Source organism: Aotus nancymaae, unplaced genomic scaffold (assembly GCF_030222135.1).
Source record: "Aotus nancymaae isolate 86718 unplaced genomic scaffold, 86718_ANA_hifiasm-v0.15.2.pri h1tg000011l, whole genome shotgun sequence".
NCBI lineage: Eukaryota > Metazoa > Chordata > Mammalia > Primates > Aotidae > Aotus > Aotus nancymaae.
In genome coordinates, this window is record NW_026988422.1 from 30,523,067 (window position 1) to 30,545,127 (window position 22,061).

At 45.3% G+C, this 22,061-nt stretch overlaps 1 protein-coding gene across 2 annotated transcripts in view; it reads left to right on the plus strand.

Moving 5' to 3' along the window:
• Positions 1 to 22,061, plus strand: part of SLC7A8 (solute carrier family 7 member 8) — a 58,894-nt gene that overhangs the window by 4,863 nt on the left and 31,970 nt on the right. For both annotated transcript variants that reach the window (XM_012466912.2, XM_012466904.3), the window contains 2 exons: positions 14,133 to 14,337; positions 15,918 to 16,069. In XM_012466912.2, the coding sequence (XP_012322335.1) occupies positions 14,133 to 14,337; positions 15,918 to 16,069 (357 nt within the window). The remainder of the gene's footprint in view (positions 1 to 14,132; positions 14,338 to 15,917; positions 16,070 to 22,061) is intronic.

Consider the following 22,061-nt stretch of genomic DNA (forward strand, 5'->3'; position numbering starts at 1 on the left):
GCCCAGGAGTTTGAGGCCAGCTTGGGCGATAGAACAAGACCTCATCTCCGTTTTTTTGTTTGTTTGTTTGTTTGTTTGAGACAGAGTCTTGCTCTGTCACCCAGGCTGGAGTGCAGTGGTGCGATCTCGGCTTACTGCAACCTCCACCTCCTGGGTTCAAGGGATTCTCCTGCCTCAGCCTCCTGAGTAGCTGGGACTACAGGTGCATGCCCCATGCCTGGCTAATTTTTGCATTTTTAGTAGAGACAGGGTTTCACCATGTTGACCAAGATGGTCTCAATCTCTTGACCTTGTGATCTGCCCACCTCAGCTTCCCAAAGTGCTGGGATTGCAGGCGTGATTTTTGAGACAAGATCTCACTGGATAACAAGCCAGGCTGGAGTACAGTGGTACAATCGTAGCTCACTGCAGCCTCAAAAGCAATTTTCCCACCTCAGCCTCCCAAGTAGCTGGGACTACACACACTCACCACCACACCTGGCTCATTTTTAAAATTATTTTTAATTTTTTGTAGAGACAGAGTCTCCCTGTGTTTCCTAGACTGATCTTGAACTCCTGGACTCAAGCAATCCTCCTGCCTCGGCCTCCCAAAATGTTGGGGTTACAGGTGTGAGCCACTGTGCCCAACAAGACCTCGCCTCTTAAAAAAAAAAAAGTGTCTTATACATTTCTGAATCTTTAGTGTTTAGCATAAGGAATAATTACTCAAATAAGTGTTGAATTTAATGGATTCTAGGACAAAAATCTGAATAAGAAACACTTATCTGCAGGGCTACTGGGAACCTGGCTTGAAAATCTTTAAGCTAGAAATAGTTTTATCGACCTGGACAATTAGGTTGGTCCATTTTAATCTTTTAACATCACGCTTGCCCTAACCTAGCCAGGTTTTTGCTCTCCCTGTACTTGGCTAAGGAAACCTGTTGGCAGCGTATTAACGTAGATTGCACCATGAGTGTGGAGTCCTCCCAAAGTTGAAAGAGGGTGTGAAGGAAAACACAGAAGTTAATTTATTAATGATACCAAACTATTGCCTTTTTGTTTTTGTTTTTGTTTTGAGACAGAGTCTCATTCTGTTGCCCAGGCTGGAGTGCAATTGGCACGATCTCAGCTCACTGCAACCTCCACCTCCCCGGTTCAAGCAATTCTTCTGCCTCAGTCTCCCGAGTACCTGGGATTACAGGCACCTGCTACTATGCCTGGCTACAAAGCTACTGCTAACAGCTGGGTTTATTAAGCACTTAGTGTATGCCAGGCACTCATCCAATTACCTAACATACCTGAACTTGTTTGTCACTCACAATAGCTCATTTGGTAGGCATTTATTATCTCTTCCTCCAGATAAGGAAATAGAGGCTCAAAGAGGAAAGCAACTTTGCTGAAGGTCACACAACTGAAAAGTACTGGAACTGGGATTCAAACCCAGAGCTTGTCTGAATCCTGAATCAAGTTCATAAGCATTATTCTCCACTATTTCTATCTCCTAAAGGAGTGTTTTCTTTTAGAATCTGGACAGAGGTCCTTATTCATTTTTATAGATGAATAAATATTCATTTTATAGCAATTAATGTTGTGTTCCCAGTAAGAAAGGTTCCCAGTGTAGTGGGGAGCTGGGTGGTCAGCTGGGAGTGGAAGAAAGTAATATTCCCAGTACAATTACAGGAAGACTTGGAGTGAGCCTGAGGGGCATCTGGCCAGCACAAACCATGCTCGCATTCACTCCTGCACATGCACACCTTTCCTTTATAGACCAGCATTCTTTCCAGCCACGTTAGAACCACCACAGAGTTCCTGGCCATTTAAGTACTTTATACCAGTCACATATATAGGTATGTAACAAGAATCTATGTCTTGAAGGCAATAAAAGGAAAACCTTAAACAAATTAAATTTAACAGAGTTTAATTGAGCCGAGAACAATTCGTGAATCAGGCATCCTCCTGAGCCAGAACAGGTTCAGAGTTTTCTGGGGCAACCTCATGGTTGAAGAAGATTTATGGGCAGAAAAAGGCAAGCGACATACAGGAAATGGAAGTAAGGTACAGAAACAGCTGGATTGGTTACAGCTCTACGTTTGCCTTATTTCAATATGGGTTGGACAGTTGGCTGCCTTTGATTGGCTGAAACTCAGTGAATGGTACAAAAGTAGGTTACAGTCTATTTACACATCCAATTAGTTACGTTTCACTACATATGGAGAAACTTTTAAGTGGAATTTAAAATATGTAAGGAGGCAGCTTTAAGCTAAACCTAATTTAACGAAGGTGAAGCTTGTTGAAGAACTGTAATAATAAAATTAAAAAGTATATAATGCAAGATAATTTTGTTTTCAGCACAATTTATGTTTATGAGGGATCTTGGTATATTTGCTACAGAACAATACTGGAGAGCTGGGCACAGTGGCTCACACCTGTAGTCCCAGGACTTTGGGAGGCTGAGGCAGGTGGATCACCTGAGGTCAGGAGTTTGAGATCAGCCTGACCAACATGGAGAAACCCTGTCTCTACTAAAAATACAAAATTAGTTGGGCATGGTGGCACATGTCTGTAATCCCAGCTATTCGGGAGGCTGAGGGAGGAGAATTGCTTGAACTCAGGAGGTGGAGGTTGCGGTGAACCAAGATCTTGCCATTGCACTCCAGCCTGGGAAACAAGAGCAAAACTCTGTCTCAAAAAAAAAAAAAAAAAAAAAAGAACAATACTGAATACAGGTCTAGCTACTAGACCACTATCTCCCAACTAATGTGATTTTTTAAAGTAGTATTTATTGAGCTCTTACTAAATGCCAATTTTTTTTTTTGAGACAGAGTCTCACTCTGTCTCCCAAGCTGGAGTGCAGTGGTGCAATCTCGGTTGACTACAACTGCCCCCTCACCAGGTTCAAGAGATTATTCTGCCTCAGCCTTCTGAGTAGCTGGGATTACAGGTGTGAGCCACCATGCCTGGCTCATTTTTGTATTTTTAGCAAAGATGGGGTTTCACCATTTTGGCCAGGATGGTCTTCAAACTCCTGACCTCAAGTGATCCACCTGCCTCGGCCTTCCAAAGTTCTGGGATTATAGGCGTGACCCACTGCACCTGGCATAAATGCCAATTCTTGAGCTATAAGCTCTTTGCATATATTATTTTATTCAATCCTCACAACAATCTTAAGAAAGTACTTATTGTGATTATCTGTATGTTAAAAATGGGGAAATTAGGCCAGGCGTGGTGCCTCATACCTGTAATCCCAGCACTTTGGGAGGCTAAGGTGGGTGGATGAACTGAGGTCAGGAGTTTGAGACCAGCCTGAACAACATGGAGAAACCTCATCTCTACTAAAAATACAAAATTAGCCAGGTGTGGTGGTGCATGCTTGTAATCCCAGCTACTTGGGAGGATGAAGCAGGAGAATTGCTTGAATCTGGGAAGGTGAAGTGATCTTGGTTGCAGTGAGCCAAGATCACGCCATTGTACTCCAGCCTGGACAACAAGAGCGAAAACTCCGTCTCAAAAAAAAAAATCGGAAAATTGAGTCACAGAGCGGATAGCTAATTTTTCTAGGATTACACCACTGATAACTGAGTTGATTTCATAGCCAAAATACTTAATCATTACCCATTTCTAATTGGTAACCAAGAGAGGAGGAGGCTGATGTGTATTGCATGATGGGGCAGTTGGCCTGAGATTGGAGTTCAGAAAGACCATGGATGTCTGATACTGAAAAAATTGGGGGGAAAACATTAAAGGGTTTCTGTCAACAGAGAAGTGTGGCTATGAGTATAACTGCACTGAAATGGCACTGGGCAGTCTTGGAAAAATTTCAAGTATAAAAGATCTCACACCCATGTGGTCTCTACCACTTTAGAAGATTTTGTATTTTAGTCTCTAATATGATGTATTAGCTTCTAATCCCAAAAATGTCTACTGGATGTTGACCAGAGGGAAGGAGTGTGAAAACTGCTTCTTGAGTTTGTACTTCAGTTAAAAAATACACATACTCACACACAAACCATGGAAGGATTAGGATTTGGTTCATTCAGGATGAAAATGTGATTAAAACTCTCATTGTTCTCAAAGAAAACTCTGGGAGAGAAGCCAGCTAGGAGGTATTTCAAAACAAACACATCTTGGTGAGTAGGGAAAGGCTATATACCCAGCAATGTAATAATAATAAGTAGCTACCACTTACTGAACACTTACTATGCACCAGATATATAGTGCCTGATCAGTACTTTATGAGCGTTCTCATCTAATCCCACAAAATAACTACTGTTATAGAAGTGAAAGGTTCAGATAGGTAAATAACTGGGTGATGGTAGAGCCTAGATTCCCACCAAGGTCACTAAACTCTGAAGCAACTGGGCTTAACCAAAATGCTCCACAGTGTGGAGTGCAAGGTGGTTGGGACCAGGAATCCTGTTGGATGCTTCCTGCCTCCAGGAACCGGAGCGCTCAAGGAGTAATTTGGTTGAATCTGCTACTGTCAGGGCAATAATACATTCCCTCAAAGAGCAGAGTTACACAGAATGACTGACTAGCAGGAGATGCTTAGGGTCAAGGAAAGAAAGTAGGAACCTGGCAGGTAAAAAACTGCATCCAAGAGACACACCAGACAGCCATTTTAAACAACAACAATTGGCAGGGTGCCGTGGCTCACGCTTGTAATCCCAGCACTTTGGGAGGCTGAGGCGGGTGGATCACGAGGTCAAGAGATCGCGACCATCCTGGCTAACATGGAGAAATCTCATTTCTACTAAAAATTCAAAAATTAGCCAGGTGTGGTGGCAGGCACCTATAGTCCCAGCTACTTGGGAGGCTGAGACACAAGAATCGCTTGAACCCAAGAGGCAGAGGTTGCAGTGAGCCAAGTTGCACCACTGCTCACTCCAGGACTCTGCCTCAAAACAACAACGAAAACAAAAACTACTGTACCCAAGTGAAATAACCTTCTTGGAGAGGCCAGCACTATATATACACTTTTCTGAGTTAAATCAGCTAATTGAAGTGGGGTAGAGTTGTGGGACATCTTGGCTGGGGCTTCTCAAGTTGCCAGGCTACAGAGGTTTTCTGTCTTTTCTGACGGGTAATACCTCAGAAATTTCTGTTGTTTTGTTGTTATTGTAGGAGAAGTAGATGGATCTAGAAAAGCAGGTACATGCAAATGATCCCAGGAGTATATCCTGAACTACAGAAGACAAGAACCATTCAGGAACCCTGGGGGCTAGAAACTGTTCCTTTCCAATGTTTAACTCCCTGCTGAGCATACAGAGCACGGAGGACCATGCCTTTTTTCCCTCCCAGAACACGTCCACAGAGCAGGCCCCTGGGTCCCTTCTCCCTGGAGATCTGGAAATGGCAAACTGCAGGCTACTCTCTGCAGCAGGAGTGGGAGCAGCTGGACATAGGATTCAGAATTATTCCATATTTTAGCAAACACTCACTGAGCACATTATATTCTAGGCCTTGTACTAAGCACTGGTGAATTTTACTTCTAGGAAGCAAAATAATCCCTCGAGTCTATTTTAAGCTGTTTTATTTATAGAATGAGTGAAGTTTGAGCTGAAAAGCTTTATCGATCACATCTCATCCCTCATCTTTGTCACAGTCACATGTCTTCCGATTGGTTTGCTCCCTGCTTTAAATATCTTCAGTGTCAGCAGTGATGTCACTTCTGGGGAGAAGGTTTCACAATGTCTGAAGATGGACCAGGCAACCTCACACTGCACATTGCAAAGGCAGATTACTCAGGAGCACCACTGCTGCAGAATTATTACTTTTCTCGTCTGTCTCCATATTTTAAAGGTGCTTGTTTGTACATTTAGGAAATGCACGAACATTTCAGCTGCTTCTTAAGAATATAATTCTGCAGAACGTGTTTAGTAAGCAGCTGATAATGGCAGGTCAGGTTGACTCAAGGAGATATTTGGACCCTGATACTGAAAGCAGAAAGCTTAATGTGAATTTTTCCATGATTTCCATCAGCATGTCATAGAATGGGAGGAACCACTGATTAGAAAACGGTGGGCTTTAGAGATAGTCTTAAGTTTGCTAACCGCTTCCCTATTTACAATCTTTGTAATCTTGAGCAAGTTAATTATCAGTCTACTTAGCTGTGCAATGGAAGTTTCTTGTGGGAAAAAAAGCTAGCCAGGTGCGGTGGCACGTACCTGTAATTCCAGCACTTTGGGAGGCTGAGGTGGCAGGATCACTTGGATCCAGGAGTTCAAAACCAGCCTGGGCAACACAGTGGGTCCCTGTCTCTACAAAATATTTAAAAATCAGCTGGGTGGGGTGGCACACGCCTGTGGTCCCAGCACTAGGGAGGCTGAAGTGGGAGGATTGCTTGAGCTTAGGAGGCAGAGGTTGCAATGAGCTGTGATCATGCCACTGCACTCCAGCCTGGGTGACAGAGTGAGACCCTGTGACACACAGAAAAAGTAAAAATTAAAAAAATAAAACAAAGCCCTTGCACTCCTTTAACTCAAAGAGAGAAACAAATTAATATTTATTGGAAGATACCATAGTGCATCAGTATGTTGTAGAATGGGAGGAACCACTAATGGTTAATGGTTCCCACTCCCAGTGCACATACTCAATAATTCTGGTCCTGAAACTTGAATTGGTCTGATCCAGTAAGAAGACTGACCATTTCAGCCCAAGTCTGATCTGCTTAGCAACCAGCCAGTTGCTTTTCCTTTTCTCTTTGCTGAGCTGAGTCTACTCTCTCATCAGCATCAGTCTGATACTTCCCTCTTCCAGGAAGACTTTTCTGAACAGCCCATGCCAGTAATTTTTTTTCCACCCATTAAAATCTTGTTGTATATTGCAATAGCCCTCATGCAGCTTCTCCTCTGCATGGTGGTATCAGCTCTGTGTCTGTGCACATGTGTCTTCCTTTCCACACAGTTCCTTGAAACCAGGAACTGTGTCTCACTTTCACATCCTATAACTGTTTCCAGCACTAGTACATGTTGAGTATTGAATAATAGCAGTCAGTCAGAAACAAACCCTCACTCAAGATTGCCTCACAACAATGTGAATACACTTAACACTGCTAAACTATAGACTTAAAAATTAAGATGGTAAATTTTGTTATGTCTTTTTACCAAATGAAAATTTTGTTCTGTTTAAAAATGAGTTATTCCTATGAATATACATTTTTGTGCTTAGCTTTAAAAAAATAATCATCCAGGCTCAAATTTTAAATGGATTAGAGCTTAACCAAAGGTAACAGTGCTGAGGTTGAGAAGCCCTGTTCTACTTTCAAACTTCAATGAAGCCCAGATATTTCATTGTGGGAAGCTGTCCTGTCTGTTGTAGGGTGTTTAGTGCCATTACCAGCCTCTACACATCAGGTGCTGGTAGCTCTCCCACCCTGGTTGTGACAACCAAAAGTGTCTCTGGATACGGCCAGCTGTCCCCTTGAGGTGTGGACAAAGTTGTTCTCAGTTGAAAACCATAGAGGAAGACAAAGCCTCTCACTGTGGATGCCTGGCTCCCCAGTCGGGCAGGGAATGCTGGAGTCAACATATGGGTCCTTCATGGGCTTATTTGAGGGCTCGACACTCAGCACCCCCGCCAACCCCCAGGCTACAATTCCTGTCTTTCAGTAGCTGGTGGTTGGCTCCATCCGTTTCATTAAAAGTCCATGTGTGAACAAGTGCTTCCCAATTACCATCCAAAGCAAGCATGTACAGAGTGGGCGCTCAATAAATACCTTTTGAGATGCAATTACCTGCTGCCTGCCTACCTGTGGCATCTAAAAATTATACCTAGACCAGCAGACAAATGACTCAGAGGATGATGCTTCATAGTCCTGGCTGTGCGATGCTGTTTTGGAGCCAAACCTCCAAACCAAGTCCATTGAATTCTTCTAGGATTGGTCTCTGTCCCTACTGCTACAAAACCTAGCCATTCCTTATATTTATTAGCATTTCACAAATTATAAAGTGCCTCACATATAGACTCTCCCTTGATTCCCCACAACTACCCTGTTGAGGTAGACAGGGCAGGAACAATGATTCCCATTCTGCAGATGAAAAGAGTGATTTTCAGAAAAATTCAGGTCACACAGCAAAGCAAGGACAAAGTGGCTCCTCCAGCTTTAACTCTAGTGCCCTTTTCATGTTTTCAATAAGGAATGCACAACAGCAGAGTTCTGCAGCGCCTTCCACGTCTCAATCTGCAGAAGACGTTGACTCCTCAGGGCATGTGTCAGAGTCTTGACCTGCTACCACCCCTGAGGAGCTGTTTGTACAGTCCTGATGGGAAAGTGTAAACAGGGTGAGAGGCATGGTGATCTCCCAGGCCTGGCGTGAAGATCAAAGCCTGGCCCCCGCATGCCAGACCTGCTTTCATGCTGTTCCCCTAGTACTGAAATGCTCTGAGATCCTCTCAGCCACTCTGTGGAAGAAACACAAAGCAGATTCACCTAGCTTTCTCTGAACAGCATGGAAATGGCCAAAACCTCCAAGCCCCAGGAGGAGGCTGTGGCTAGATTTCGAGACTAGCGTGAGTAAGGAAGGTCAAACCTTTTGGATCTGAGGGTCTGTTGGACGTTAGAAGTCTCTAATTCCATGCCTTAGGAAATTCTTTGATGGGTATAACATTCTAGTGTGGACAGGCCTAGATGTGAGTAATGCTTTAATGAAAGTCACATGGGTATTGGTCTACAGATGGGAGAGTTAGTGATTATTCACGGCAAATGTGGGTTTTCTCAATTCCGGCAATTTTTCTAGTGAAGACTTGCCCATTGTGACAACATGGCTCCTTTTTAATGAAATGGTATGCTTGGCTTTTCTTTGACAGAACAAGCCAAACTGGGTTTCATTGTCCAGGCATCCTAGAATTCATTCTTCACTAAAGATCTTTGTGATAAGATGATTACTTTAATTGGGGGTGGATGGAAGCAGGACTAAAACTCTAACCTTGAGTACCTCAGCAATACCAGATGGATGTGCATCTCATTCTCAAGTAGCTTTGTAGACAGTAGGTCTAAGGCTAAAACACTGCAGGAAAAATCCCACAGTAATCAACTTCCTTCCTATAGCTCATCAAGAAATGTTCATTGGCCAGGCGAGATGACTCATGCCTGTAATCTCAGCACTTCAGGAGGCCAAGGCAGGAGGATCACTTGAGGCCAGGAGTTTGAGACCAGCTGGGCAACATAGTGAGACCACCCCCCTACTCTAAAAAAATTAAAAATTAGCTAAGTGTAGTGGCACACACCCATAGTCCTAGCTACTTGGGAGGCTGAAACAGAAAGATCACTTGAGGCCAGGGGTTTGAGGCTGCAGTGAGCTATGATCACACCACTGTACCCTAGCTTGGGTGAAAGAGTGAGACCCATGGCCAAGCACGTAATCGTAGCACTTTGGGAGGCCAAGGCAGGCAGATCACCTGAAGTCAGGAGTTTGAGACCAGCCTGGCCAACATAGTGAAACCCCATCTCTACTAATAATACAAAAATTAGCTGGGTGTGGTGACACACAGCTGTAATCCCAGATACTCAGCAGGCTGAGGCAGGAGAATCGCTTCAACCTGGGAGGCGGAGGTTGCAGTGAGCCGAGATCGTGCCACTGCACTTCAGCCTGGGTGATAGAGTGAGACTCTGTATCAAAAAAAAAAAAAAAAGAAAAAAGAAAAAAAGAAAGAGACCCTGTCTCCTAACATCGCCAAAAAAGATAGGTTCATAGTCAAAGTAGAGAAGCCCTTTCTCAGTTAGTCTTTTTCTTTTGTTTTCTTTTAATTTATCCCCTATTAACTAACCTCAACAGGGAGAGTTAGTCTTTTCAAAGCCACTGCAGGAAAGTCTCACTTAGACAGTGTCCAAGTTGAAAAGCCCAGCTGTTACTGTAAAAGTGTCTGTTGTGCAGTTTCCAAAGGAGAAGCAGCATGGAGTCATGGAGGAAAGTCTGGGTCAGGAGTCCAAGGACTTAGCTTCTCATCCAGGCCTTGCTACTTATGCAGTGCATTACGTTGATAAAGTCCCTTCACCTCTCTGAGCCTCAGTTTTTGCAATGGTAAAATAAGAATGATAGGACCTGCCCTGTGCACCTAAGAAAGTAGTTAGGAGATCAAGTAAGGTAATGGATATGAATGTTTTATAAATCCCCATTGAAGGTGGTACTGGAATAGAAGGAAAGAATCAGATCTGCTTTCCAACTCTTTAATAAGTGACTTCTGTGAACCATTCCCATCGCCTATGTAGTACAGCATGGAAGACTGACCCCAATGTATTAGGAAGACCTTTTATTTTCAGGAAAAAGCTGGAGGCTGTGACACAATATTTAGGTTCCAGTCCAGCTACAACGAACTTACCCTATGATTTAGGCAAATAACTGCCTTTCTAGGTCTCAGTTTCTTCATCCATAAAATAGGGATAATAATACTGTCCTCATTTTCCCTGTTTGAAAAATAGGAATAATAGTTGTTCTACTTTCTTCCCCTATAAATTGGAGATGGTAGGCTGGGCGCAGTGGCTCATGCCTGCAATCCTAGCACTTTGGGAGGCCGAGGCAGGAGGATCACTTGAGGTCAGGAGTTCAAGACCTGGCCAACATGGTGAAACCCCATCTCTAGTAAAAATACCCAAATTAGTCAGGTGTGGTGGCACATGCCTGTAATCCCAGCTACTCGGGAGGCTGAGGCACAAGAATCACTTGAACCCAGGAGGCAGAGGTTGCAGTGATCAAGATCACGTCACTGCACTCCGGCCTGGGTGACAGGGAGACTCCATCTCAAAATAAATAAATACATTGGAGATGGTAGTAATAGCCATTCTACTTTCCTTAGCAGCAAAATAAGTGGGTTGCTCTATTCATTGTCTGCAACATACGCTTAGCATTCTCACAGGATTTGGATGTTCCAAAGAAATAGATATACTAAATTGCTATGTAGAGATGCACAAATGGTGTCAGGCATCATTTATTAATTAAGCATTATGGTATGTCTACTAGGGGACACTTCACAGATAGATAAGGGAAAGCAGCATAGTTCTTGCTTTCATGGTGCTTACAGTCTAGTGGAGGAGATGGATATCAGGTAATCACACTAAAGATTGGATAAAAGTAGTAGACACTACTGTTGAGTAAATGTAATGTAAATTTCCTTTGCACTCTAGGACGTATCTCTGCTGTGAGTGACATTCTTTCCCCTGCAGAAGTCCCAGAGGCTGCTAAGGTGGAGGAAGTGTTCTTGACTTCTAGTTTGCTAGGGGGTGATTTCCTAGAATCTGAGACACTCCTTTTTCTTTTCTGTTCCCTAGCACGCAGTTTACAGTTGTGTAACTCAATTTTTTTTTTTTAGCTTTTATCTTTGTAATTTTATTTATTTATTTATTTGAGACAGGGTCTTGCTCTGTCACTAGAGTGCAGTGGTACACTCACAGCTCACTGCAGCCTCGACCTCCCAGGCTCAAGTGATCCTCCCACCTCAGCCTCCCTAGTAGCTGGGACTATAGGTGCATGCCACCAAGTCTGGCTAATTTTTTAAAATTTTTTTGTAGAGATGGGATCTTCTTATATTGCCCAGGCTGGTTTCGAATTCCTGGACTCACACAATCCTCCTGCCTCAGCCTTCCAAAGTTCTGGGATTACAGGCATGAGCCACCAATGCCTGACCTATCTTTGTAATTTTAATTTGGTCAAAATTAAGGTTTTGAGGGGAGAAACCCAATTTTTATGAAGTGAGGACTCTTATTCCAATGGCAATCTGCAGTGACCCTCACAATCACTCTGGCAGCTCTGCCAGAATTCTTGAAGGTTGGGGCCTCCAAGAAGAAGTGAAGGCAAGAAGTGGGCAGTTAGTGTTGCACATCCCATCTTCCAGTGGCTCCTGCGATCTAGAACAAGGGAAAGAACACACACACTCGAAACGTCAGAGCAAAAACAGAAGAGAAGCACTTACCGATCCCTGCTGCAGTGTTTGTTTTCTAAGAACCCTTAATGGAACATTGACACTCTTCATTCCTGAAAAGATCAGATCTATTTAATAACACCCATCCTCACTTGCCCTCTTACAACAGCCATTCTTGGCTCTAGGAAGCACCTAGCTATACACTTCTCCCTTTTCAGTACCTTAAAAGTGCCTTAACAAAGTCACACCTTGTTTTTCTGCTGCTATTGATTGTTTTCCTAACCCTTTGAGCTGGTTTTATAACCCTAGCTCTATTGCTTTCATCTTGGCTGGCTTTGAAATGCCCTATAGATTGTTCTTTTGATAACTTCTTGCTAGGCAAGGAATTTACTATCATCTGTCAGCACTATTAGCAAAACTGTCTCTAGGTCTCTCATTTCCCAGCACTTGATGTCTTCCAGGGAACAGCAGCGCATTTGGTTTGGCAGGTGAAGAATCATTTGACAGGGGGAACATGTTCTAAGTCCTGGAATACTACAAGCAGGTCTGTTAGTCTCTACTAACCCAGCACTTCTGAACAGAGCATATGGGGACTGTTTGAGGAGAGAGGAGGGCTGAAAGATGTCCTGTTGTCCTATCATAGAACTTTACATAAGCTTACAAGAAGAGGAAAAGTCTGTAAGGACTGGTGGCACTCAGAATCTCCTTTTTCTATCTTCTCTTTGCCTGATAGTTATATCATTGATTTGATGATGAGAGATTACTTCTTTTACTTTCATTTCTATAAGCAGCCCTGTTCTGTCGGGAAAGACTGTGAGCACCAAAATTAGGAAGACATATTTAAGATAGATAGGTGCTTCCTTTTCATCTGTATCTAACTTGAGCCTGTGCCCTCTGATTCTATATTTCAGTGTCAGGGCTAGATTGAGGTTGAGTTATGGTTGATACCTGAATGTCCGTGTTTTAAAGCTGAGCATAGAACCTTACAATCTCCATCTCACTGGCTCCAAACCACTACAGAGAGATCTTGGAGGGGTGAGGTATCCTTAGAACACATTCACGTCCAGCTGACCTCAGGATACTCTAGCTCTGCCTTCCCACCTGCATCTGTTTGGTCTCTGCTTCTTTGCTCAGGCATTTAGTGGTGCAGCTGGGTAGGGCATGAAGCAGCACTTTCAAAGCACCCACCCAATGGACCTTAATGGCCTACTATACCACAAGAAGTAGACAGAGGAACAGCTGGGAGGAAGCGTCAGGAACGGCCTCCATACTCCTACTCCTCTTCTGCCTAACACACACAACCCAGCAGCCAGACATTCAGTACTGGCTGCGGGCCTCACCTCTCAGGAGAAAACCAGCCCCTGCACACAAGCAGAAGTGGATTAGTGGAAAGAGCGCTGGATTAAGTATCAGGAGACTGACTTCTAGATCCAATTTTACCCATCAGTAGCTGTGGAATTTGGAGAAAGCCACTTAACCCCTCTGTGTTTTAATCTCTAAGTTTATAAAATGGAGAGGGAAGTACCTGCCTCTTTCCTCTCCCTGAATTCCATAAGATTGTTATGAGGGTCACATGAAACATTGGTGGGTAATGACCTTGGAAAGAATATAGTGCTGAGGCTTTGCACATATTGCATTCCTACATACCACTTCTAAGCTACCAGGACTGTTTTTATAGGGTTATTTTATGTTCTTCACCAAGGTGGGGCTGTCATGTGGAAGCCAGCCTCCAGGAGTATTTTCTACACTCCTAACTCTTGAAAACCCCCAATGTTGGGGTGTGACCACAATCTGTCTAAAAATAATGCCCTTTGGCTAATTTCTGAAGCCTTCTAGTGGGCAGGTGGTCTCTGAAAACAGCCCACTTTTCCAGCTCTGCCATTTTCAGCCAGTCTTGAGGCCTTTGTCACTTTGGGTGGACCACGTGTCGCTCAGCTGGAGGGTCCTGAGATGTGATACTTCACCGTCACTTACTGCGATGCAGACCAAGCCAACTCACTTTGTATCACTGAGACTCAGTTTCCTCCTCTGTAAAATGTGAGAAATGATATCTAATTCCATAGTGTTGTCCTGAGGATTAAATGAAACATGGAAAGTACCTGACCAAGTTCCTGGTACATGTCAATTATCTGCTTCTCTTTCCCCTGCTTCAGGGAGAATTATTGCTGGGCACACCTGCCTGCAAACCATTTACATATCTCCAAAGCATTTCAGAATCAGATCAGAGATGAGACCACCCTGCAAATGCCAATCCTGCCAACCGTCTCATCTCTACTCTCTCCCCTTGGTGCCCCATGCAGGGAACATCATCGGCTCCGGAATCTTTGTCTCACCAAAGGGTGTGCTGGAGAATGCTGGCTCTGTGGGCCTTGCTCTCATTGTCTGGATCGTGACAGGCCTCATCACAGCTGTGGGAGCCCTCTGCTATGCTGAGCTCGGGGTCACCATCCCGAAATCTGGAGGTGACTACTCCTATGTCAAGGACATCTTCGGAGGACTGGCTGGGTAAGAGGATCTGTGGAGGCCTGAATGGTCTAGGGGAAAAGGAGAAAGACGTTCAGAAGGAGGTCAGATTGGAAAAAGCCAAGGCCAGGGCTTTCCAGTCTCCAGTGTGCCAGAGGGTGCTAGAGAGTGGAATGTCTCTTCTGCTTTCCTGCCATGGTTGCTAGTGGAGCCTTGTGTCCCCTTGAGGCTCCTGAAAATGATGGAAGTTCCAGATTTGTTGTTTTGATCTTAGTGGAAAGGATTCTTTTTTTTGAGTCAGAGTTTCACTCTTGTTGCCTAGTCTGGAGTGCAATGGTGCGATCTCAGCTCACTGCAACCTCCACCTCCCAGGTTCAAGCAATTCTCCTGCCTCAGCCTCCTGAGTAGCTGGGATTACAGTTGCATGCCACCTCACCCAGCTAATTTTTTTTGTATTTTTAGTAGAGATGGGGTTTCTCCATGTTGGTCAGGCTGGTCTCGAACTCCCGACAGGTGATCTGCCTGCCTCTGCCTCTCAAAGTTTGGGATTACAGACATGAGCCACCGTGCCCAGCCAGTGGAAAGTATTCTATGAGTGGAGCAAACAGAACTGTATAACAACACTACTGACCATAGATTCCCAGAGAAAGCACATCCCAAAAACAAGGCCCTTCTATCTTGACAAGTGAGAGTGGCCACCTAAGGTAGAGTGAATCTTCTTCTCTCACTCCCATGGATAATGGCCTCCCTCTAGAGTTTGGCCCTAATCTTAAGTTTCCTCAATTTCTGCATCCCTGCCATTGATAAACCCTCACCAATGGGCCAAAGAGTATGGAAGGCGCTTCCCCCACAAACCTCCACTTGATACCTCTCCTGATCGTTGCTTATATAAGCATACCCTTAGTTTGTCCTGTCTATCAACATTCTGGGGTTGCAAATTTTGTTTTTCCACCACTGGATGCTGGTGGCCACAGTAATGGAGAAGAGATGATGAAAGGAGAGGAGAGAAAGAAAGAATGCCAGCCAGACACGGTTGCTCACACCTGTCATCCCAGCACTTTGGGAGGCTGAGGAGGGCAGATCACCAGGTCAAGGGATCAAGACCATCCTGGCCAACATGGCAAAACCCCGTCTCTACTAAAAATAGAAAAATTAGCCGGGCATGGTGGCAAGTGCCTGTAATCCCAGCTACTCGGGAAGCTGAGGCAGGAGAATTGCTTGAACATGGGAGGCGGAGGCTGTGGTGAGCTGAGATCGCCCCACTGCACTCCAGCCTGGTGACAGAACAAGACTGCATCTCAAAAAGAAAGAAGAAAGAAAGAAAGAGAGAGAGAGAGAAAGAAAGAAAGAGAAAGAAAGAAAGGAAGGAAGGAAGGAAGGAAGGAAGGAAGGAAGCAAGCCAGCCAAGACTTGTGTTGGTGCTTGTGGAAATTTAGCTCTTCATCATTAAACCATTTTATTGTCATTGCAGAGGGCTGGATGTCTCATTTGTGGGCAGGGCAGAGGCTGGGCTCTTCAGCATCCCTGAAAATAAAAAGGATGCGTGAGTTGCCTGGGCTCTCCCCTGATGGCTCTGCCTCCCTGCCATGCCTAATGGCGGGAATGTCCCGTTTCTCTTTCAGGTTCCTGAGGCTGTGGATTGCTGTGCTGGTGATCTACCCCACCAACCAGGCTGTCATCGCCCTCACCTTCTCCAACTACGTGCTGCAGCCGCTCTTCCCCACCTGCTTCCCCCCAGAGTCTGGCCTTCGGCTCCTGGCTGCCATCTGCTTATGTAAGTGCCATCTGGGCCTTGTTAGCAAGACAGCCACTTTTATTGTGTTTATTATTATTATTTTTAGAAACAAGGTCCTCACTCTGTCACTCAGGCTGGAGCTCAGTCTCATGATCATAGCTCACTGCAGCCTCGAACACCTGGGCTCAAGTAATCCTCCCACCTTGACCTCCCATAGTGTTGTGGTTATAGGTGTGAACCACTGCGCCTGGTCTGAGAGACAGCGCCTTTTAGCCTTCCTGGTGGTCTATATGTCTCTGACTCTCCTTCCTTCTCTCCGATTTTTTGTTTGTTTGTTTGTTTGTTTTTTGAGACAGGGTCTCACTCTGTCTCCCAGGCTAGAGTGCAGTGGTGTGATCTCTGCTCACTGCAACGTCCGTCTCCTAGGTTCAAGCGATTCTCCAACCTCAGACTCCTAAGTTGCTGGGATTACAGGTGTGAGCCACCACGCCAAGCTAATTTTTGTAGAGATGGGGTTTCACTATGTTGGCCAGGCTGGTTTCGAACTCCTAACCTCAAGTGATCCGCCCACCTCAGCCTCCCAAAGTACTGGGATTACAGGCCTGAGCCACCTCGCCTTGTCTCCTTTTCTTTTCCCCATTATTTTTCTTTCAATTTCCTACAAGTGTATTTTATATGAATGGATTCTGCATACAATTGTCTGGTGTTGAAAAAAAAAAGGAAACTTAAGTACCTCCTTGGAGGCACAGTAATTTTCACTGGCAGAGTTCTTGGCATTAGGCAAAGCACTTTCACCTATATCATCTGATTTGAGCTTCATGACAAATCCATGAGGTAAGCTGGGCCAGTATTAACATTTTCCCAGAACAGATAAGGAAACAGAGAGCTAGGCAAGTGACTCGCCCAGGGAGGCAGGCCGCACGGAGTGCGAGGGCTCCTGATTTCTTCTCTGTCCAGTGCACTGCACTGTGCTGGCTACTCCCAGCTGTTCCTAGGAAGATTATCCTGGCTTCTTGGCAACAGGTCCACATCTACTTCTACCTCAACTTGTCAAGTCATACTTTTTTAACTCTCTTGGAGGAGAGTTTGTCCATGGTCCCTGCCCTTGATGAGTTTTCTAGCTAGGAGAAAAGCCATATAGATGGATACTGTGGTTAGGATTCAATTGCAGTAAAAATTCAGAGAAGGGAGCTAGCATGGTGGTGCACACCTGTAGTCTTAGCCACCTGGGAGGGTGAAGTAGGAAGGTCACTTGAGCCTGGGAATTCTGGGCTATAGTGAGCTATGATCACACCTGCAAATAGCCACTGTACTGCTGCCTGGGCAACATAGTGAGATCCTGTATCTAAAAGAAAAAAAAAATTAAAAACAATACTAACAGTAAAATTCAGAGAAGGAAAAAAGATCTCTATGGGCTGGAATAGGTTAGAGGCTTTCTAGAGAAGTTCTGAAGAGCCATATTTCTAGGAAGTCTCAAAGCTTAATCTCTGATATTAGTGATCTCAATGGATTGGGGTATTTTTTATCTTTCATCAAAAACTAACTTCTAAAGTAAATACTTAGATATGTTTCAGGAGCTCCACCTCTAGAGTTCCCTCGGTCCCTGCCTTCCCACACCTTTCAACACACATACACTTAGCTGAGGTCAGTGATCATCCCGGCCATACCCTTTCCCAGGTCCTGACACTTTTCCTTCTGTCCTGCTATGGGATGAGGAGGAAGAAATCACTCACCCACCCCAGAAGCCTCTTAGAAGGCAGGCAGCTGGGACCCAAGAGGCTGTCTCCTCGGCAATGATCCCTCTTTGGCAATGGTAGTCAACCCTGGGACAGACCACCACCCAGGCCATTTGCAACATGGGGCCAAGACATTTGTTTGTGGTGTATTCCTTGTGCTTGGTTAGGCCTGCTCACAGATCTGAATGCAGGCTCCAAAACCAGGCTGCCTGGGCCTGCGTCTCCAGTCCACCACTTTCTCACTGCAGTGGTAAGTGCTGGGCTAAATCACCTGCCCACCCTACTGTGAGATGAGGAGTGTAATCCTAGCTGTCTCAAGAGGTCATGGCCACAGGTATTGCATGAGAGAAGGAAGGGAACACCCTCAGCACAGTGTTGGACACCCAGTACCCCAGTCATGTCAGTCACTGAGGGTAGGCTAGGGCAAGTCACTGAAGGTGGGCAAGATGCTGGGGCCACTTCATCTTTGCATCCTAGCTGGATGAGAGGGGCAGCGGGGAGGAGCGAGGGCGTGGGAATGCAGGAAGAGTGCTGTTTCTGTCCTCAGATCTCCTAATGGGAGGGTGGGAAGGGGGGCCACAGAAGTGCTGGCCACTGCTGTTTTGGTGTTTCTTTACACACAGACAGCTTCCTTTTTCCTGCTGATGCTGCTAAAGTGGGTCAGACAAGAGGCCACACTTACCCTCCTACTAGAAATCAAGAACCCCCGAGCCTGTTCAGTTTGTACCCTAAGAGAGGAGCAGACTACAGGTTGATGAAGTTCCCAGGCAGCCAGAGCCCATGGCTTCCTTTGCATTCCCCAAAGCTGCCAAGGGTTTAACCGCTTGCACAAATACCCTCCAGGGCAGTGTAGCCCTTTGGGTGTCCCCTCAGACCAGAAAGATCCAAACCCTCCTGGGAGATAAGAACAGCACCTGCCCGTAGCCCTGCTCCAGAATGCCAGGTTGCACAGTCCTCTCCACAGCCTACCCCTCACCTAGACACTGCTAGCACCAAGCCAAGGAGAAATTTAGGAACTGGCTGATGACAAAAATGACAAGGGCCCCCTCCCCTATTCCTGCAGCCAAAGATTCAATAAAGCTTATCTAAGTCCTCTGCCTCCTCAGCAGAACTGCAAGGAAATTATCTCCAACTTAATAGCAGCCAATCTTGTCCTCCCAAGATAGGACTTTTTCAACATCCTTGAAATATGTGTTCAAATATTTGTCCACCTTCATAAGCAGAAAAGTCTTAAATCCTTCTGATTCCCAAGTGTATTCCTCCTTATTTCCTTTAGAGGAAATGGGAACCAGCTCCACACCTCTCCACTGCTGTGTCCCTTTCCTCCTAGTGAAGGAAGGCCATGTGGAGCTGCCATCCCTCTCCCCAGCAGGGTGCACACGTACATGCCTATAGCTATACACAAACTTCCTCTCTCCCTTTCCTTATGCCTGACACTCCCAGCTGCTTTGAGTCTGTGTACAGAGGTTCTGTTATCTGGTTTGTTGAATACTTTTTTAACCCACTTCTATAGGCCCCTCAAATCCTCTCTTTTTTGTTTTGTTTTGTTTTATGGCAGGCTTTACCAGATAAGAATCAAATCCTCTCTTAACGTATCCAGTAAAGCAAGAACCAAGCTGTCAGGAAGACTTGGTTGATGCTATGTTTTTTTTTAGACAGTCTCACTCTGTCACCAAGGCTGGAGTGCAGTGATGCCATCTCGGCTCACTGAAACCCCCACTTCCCGGGTTCAAGTGATTCTCCTGCCTCAGCCTCCCAAGTAGCTGGGATTACAGGCATGAGCCACAACACCCAGCTAATTTTGTATTTTTAGTAGAGATGGGGTTTCCTCAAGTTGGTCAGGCTGGTCTCGAACTCCTGACCACAAGTGATCCACCCACCTCGGCCTCCCAAAGTGAGGCCACTGTGCCTGGCCGGTAGATGCTATCTTTCATTAAATGCTGGTACCTTTTATTCCAGCACGCCTCCCACCCACCCACCTACCCCCACCATCATCCAGCCCTCCTCATCCTTTTAGCAGGTGCTAGGCAAGCCAACTGCATAAAATAAGCCCAGCCTGTGGCTCTTTTGAGACACATGTTAGAGAGCTCAGGTGTGGTGTGAACGTATGCACATGGGGAACTCTGCTTCCTGCTGTCCCGTGGTGGCATGCTGATGACTGTGAAACCAGAGATTTTGAGGAAAGGCCACCCTCTGTGGAGAGGTCATTGGTGTATATGGAGGGCACTGCCAGGGCGCTGGGCCCAGCAGGGACAGCCCGTGTGGTAGAGCCCCTGGCGAGGGTTTGCTGGGGAGGGAGGAGATGAAGTCAAGTCTGGTTCCATGGTGGGGTGGTTTTGGAAGAGAACTGATGAGAAATGATGTTGGGACAAGCCAGGTGGTGGGGGTGGAGAGGCGGAAAGAACCTGCTGAAACTGGCTCGCCTGCCAGATCCTGGAGCGGGTGGGAGAGAGGAGAGGGAGAGAGAAGGAACTGCAGACTTGGATCACACTTATGCAACTGCAGCTGCCACTTCGTGTTATTCTATTATTTAGGTCAAAGCTGATTACTCACTGCTGAGTCAGCAGAATATCCCTAGCCACCCGTCAGTAAAAAAAAAAAAGAAAAGAAAAAAAGAGAGAAAGTATTTTACATTTTAATTAAATAAAAAGCCTTTCTCCCTTCTCCAACATAAGTATATTAGTGGGAGAGGAGGGAGTTAGGAGGGGACTGGGAAGTGTTAGAACCTGGTTTTAGCGCCTTTTGTGATTTACCTGTGTTTCTCTACTTTTTTATTATTTCATAAGTAAATTACTATATTCCCTCTATAAAAGATCCAAGTAAGATATAAAAAGAGTCAGCAGCAGCTGGGTGCGGTGGCTCACACCTGTGGTCCCAGCACTTTGGGAGGCCAAGGCAGATGGATCGCTTGAGGTCAGGAGTTCGAGACCAATTCGGCCAATATGGTGAAACCCCCATCTCTACTAAAAAACTACAAAAATTAACTGGGTGTGGTCATGGGAGCCTACAATCCCATTTACTCAGGAGGCTGAGGCAGGAGAATGGCTCGAACCCAGGAGGCAGAGGCAGCAGTGAGTCAAGATGACGCCACTGCACTCCAGCCTGCATAACAAGAGTGAAACTCAGTTTCAAAAAAAAAAAGAGTCAGCAGCAATAGCTGCTCTTATCGTCAGCCCCTGGCCAGTAGCTGCAGTCATAGTGGATAGTTCTAAAATACATCTATTGCTGTATGAATCTGGGTATATAGACCTATATATTGACAGGTTATTCCTACAGCTTGCCGTTTTATCATGTAGCCACTCTGTTAGTTACCTGGGTTTCTAGTTGTAAATAAAGTGTCCACAGTGATCCAGAGGATGCACTGGGTCCAGGGGACACCCTTCCCCAGGCTCCCATCTGTGCATCTGTGCAACCCTCTGCATTTTTCTTTGGGATCTGTTTGTCCCCTGCTTCTCTTGGAGACTGGGTCACCTTTCATTCAGTCAGCTCCTGGCCTCCTTCCTCTCATTTGGGGTTGGAGTCATGTCCAGCACCTGAAGTAGAATCATGTCTTTTCATTCCAGTTCCCCACTTCTGCCTTGAATGTCTTGACCTAAAGAAGCTCCTTCTCCTTCCTCAACCTCAGGAGAAAGGAATATCCTGTATGCATTTCTCAAGGAAAAAAAATGCTTCTTATCTTGTTTTCTATCTTTCTACTGAGATTCCTAAGAGGCTAGCTTTTTCCAGGCCTTCAGATTTTTCTTCTTCCTTGAGCTATTTGGAAAGGAAGGGACTTCACGTGCTGCTTTGAACTCCTGAGTTGCTCTGCAATTCCTTTACAGAAAGCTTCCAGCTGCCTGGTGTGGAATGCTGTCATAGAGAATAAGTTGTTTTGCAAGTCTCTTGCAAATTTAATCAATCCCTTGCCCTGGCACAGTGGCTCATGCCTGTAATCCAAGCACTTTGGAGGCCAAGGCGGGCGGATCACCTGAGGTCGGGAGTTCAAGACCAGCCTGACCAACATGGTGAAACCCCGTCTTAAAAAAATAAAAAATAAAAAAAATCAATTCCTTGACATCAGAGCATTCAACAATCTTTCCTTTGAAAGACCCCATCATGAAAGGTCTCATGGGCCATAGAGAGATTGGGCTTTCCCATCAGAGGAATGAGGTTTGAAGGGTTTCAAACAGAGGACCAACATCTAAATCCCTTAATCTCAGTTTATTTTCCCTTGAGCCTTTGTATTCTCTGCTCCCAAACTTCTCATCCTCAGACACTAAACATATTCCTTCAGACACCTGGGCAGCACTGCCTTC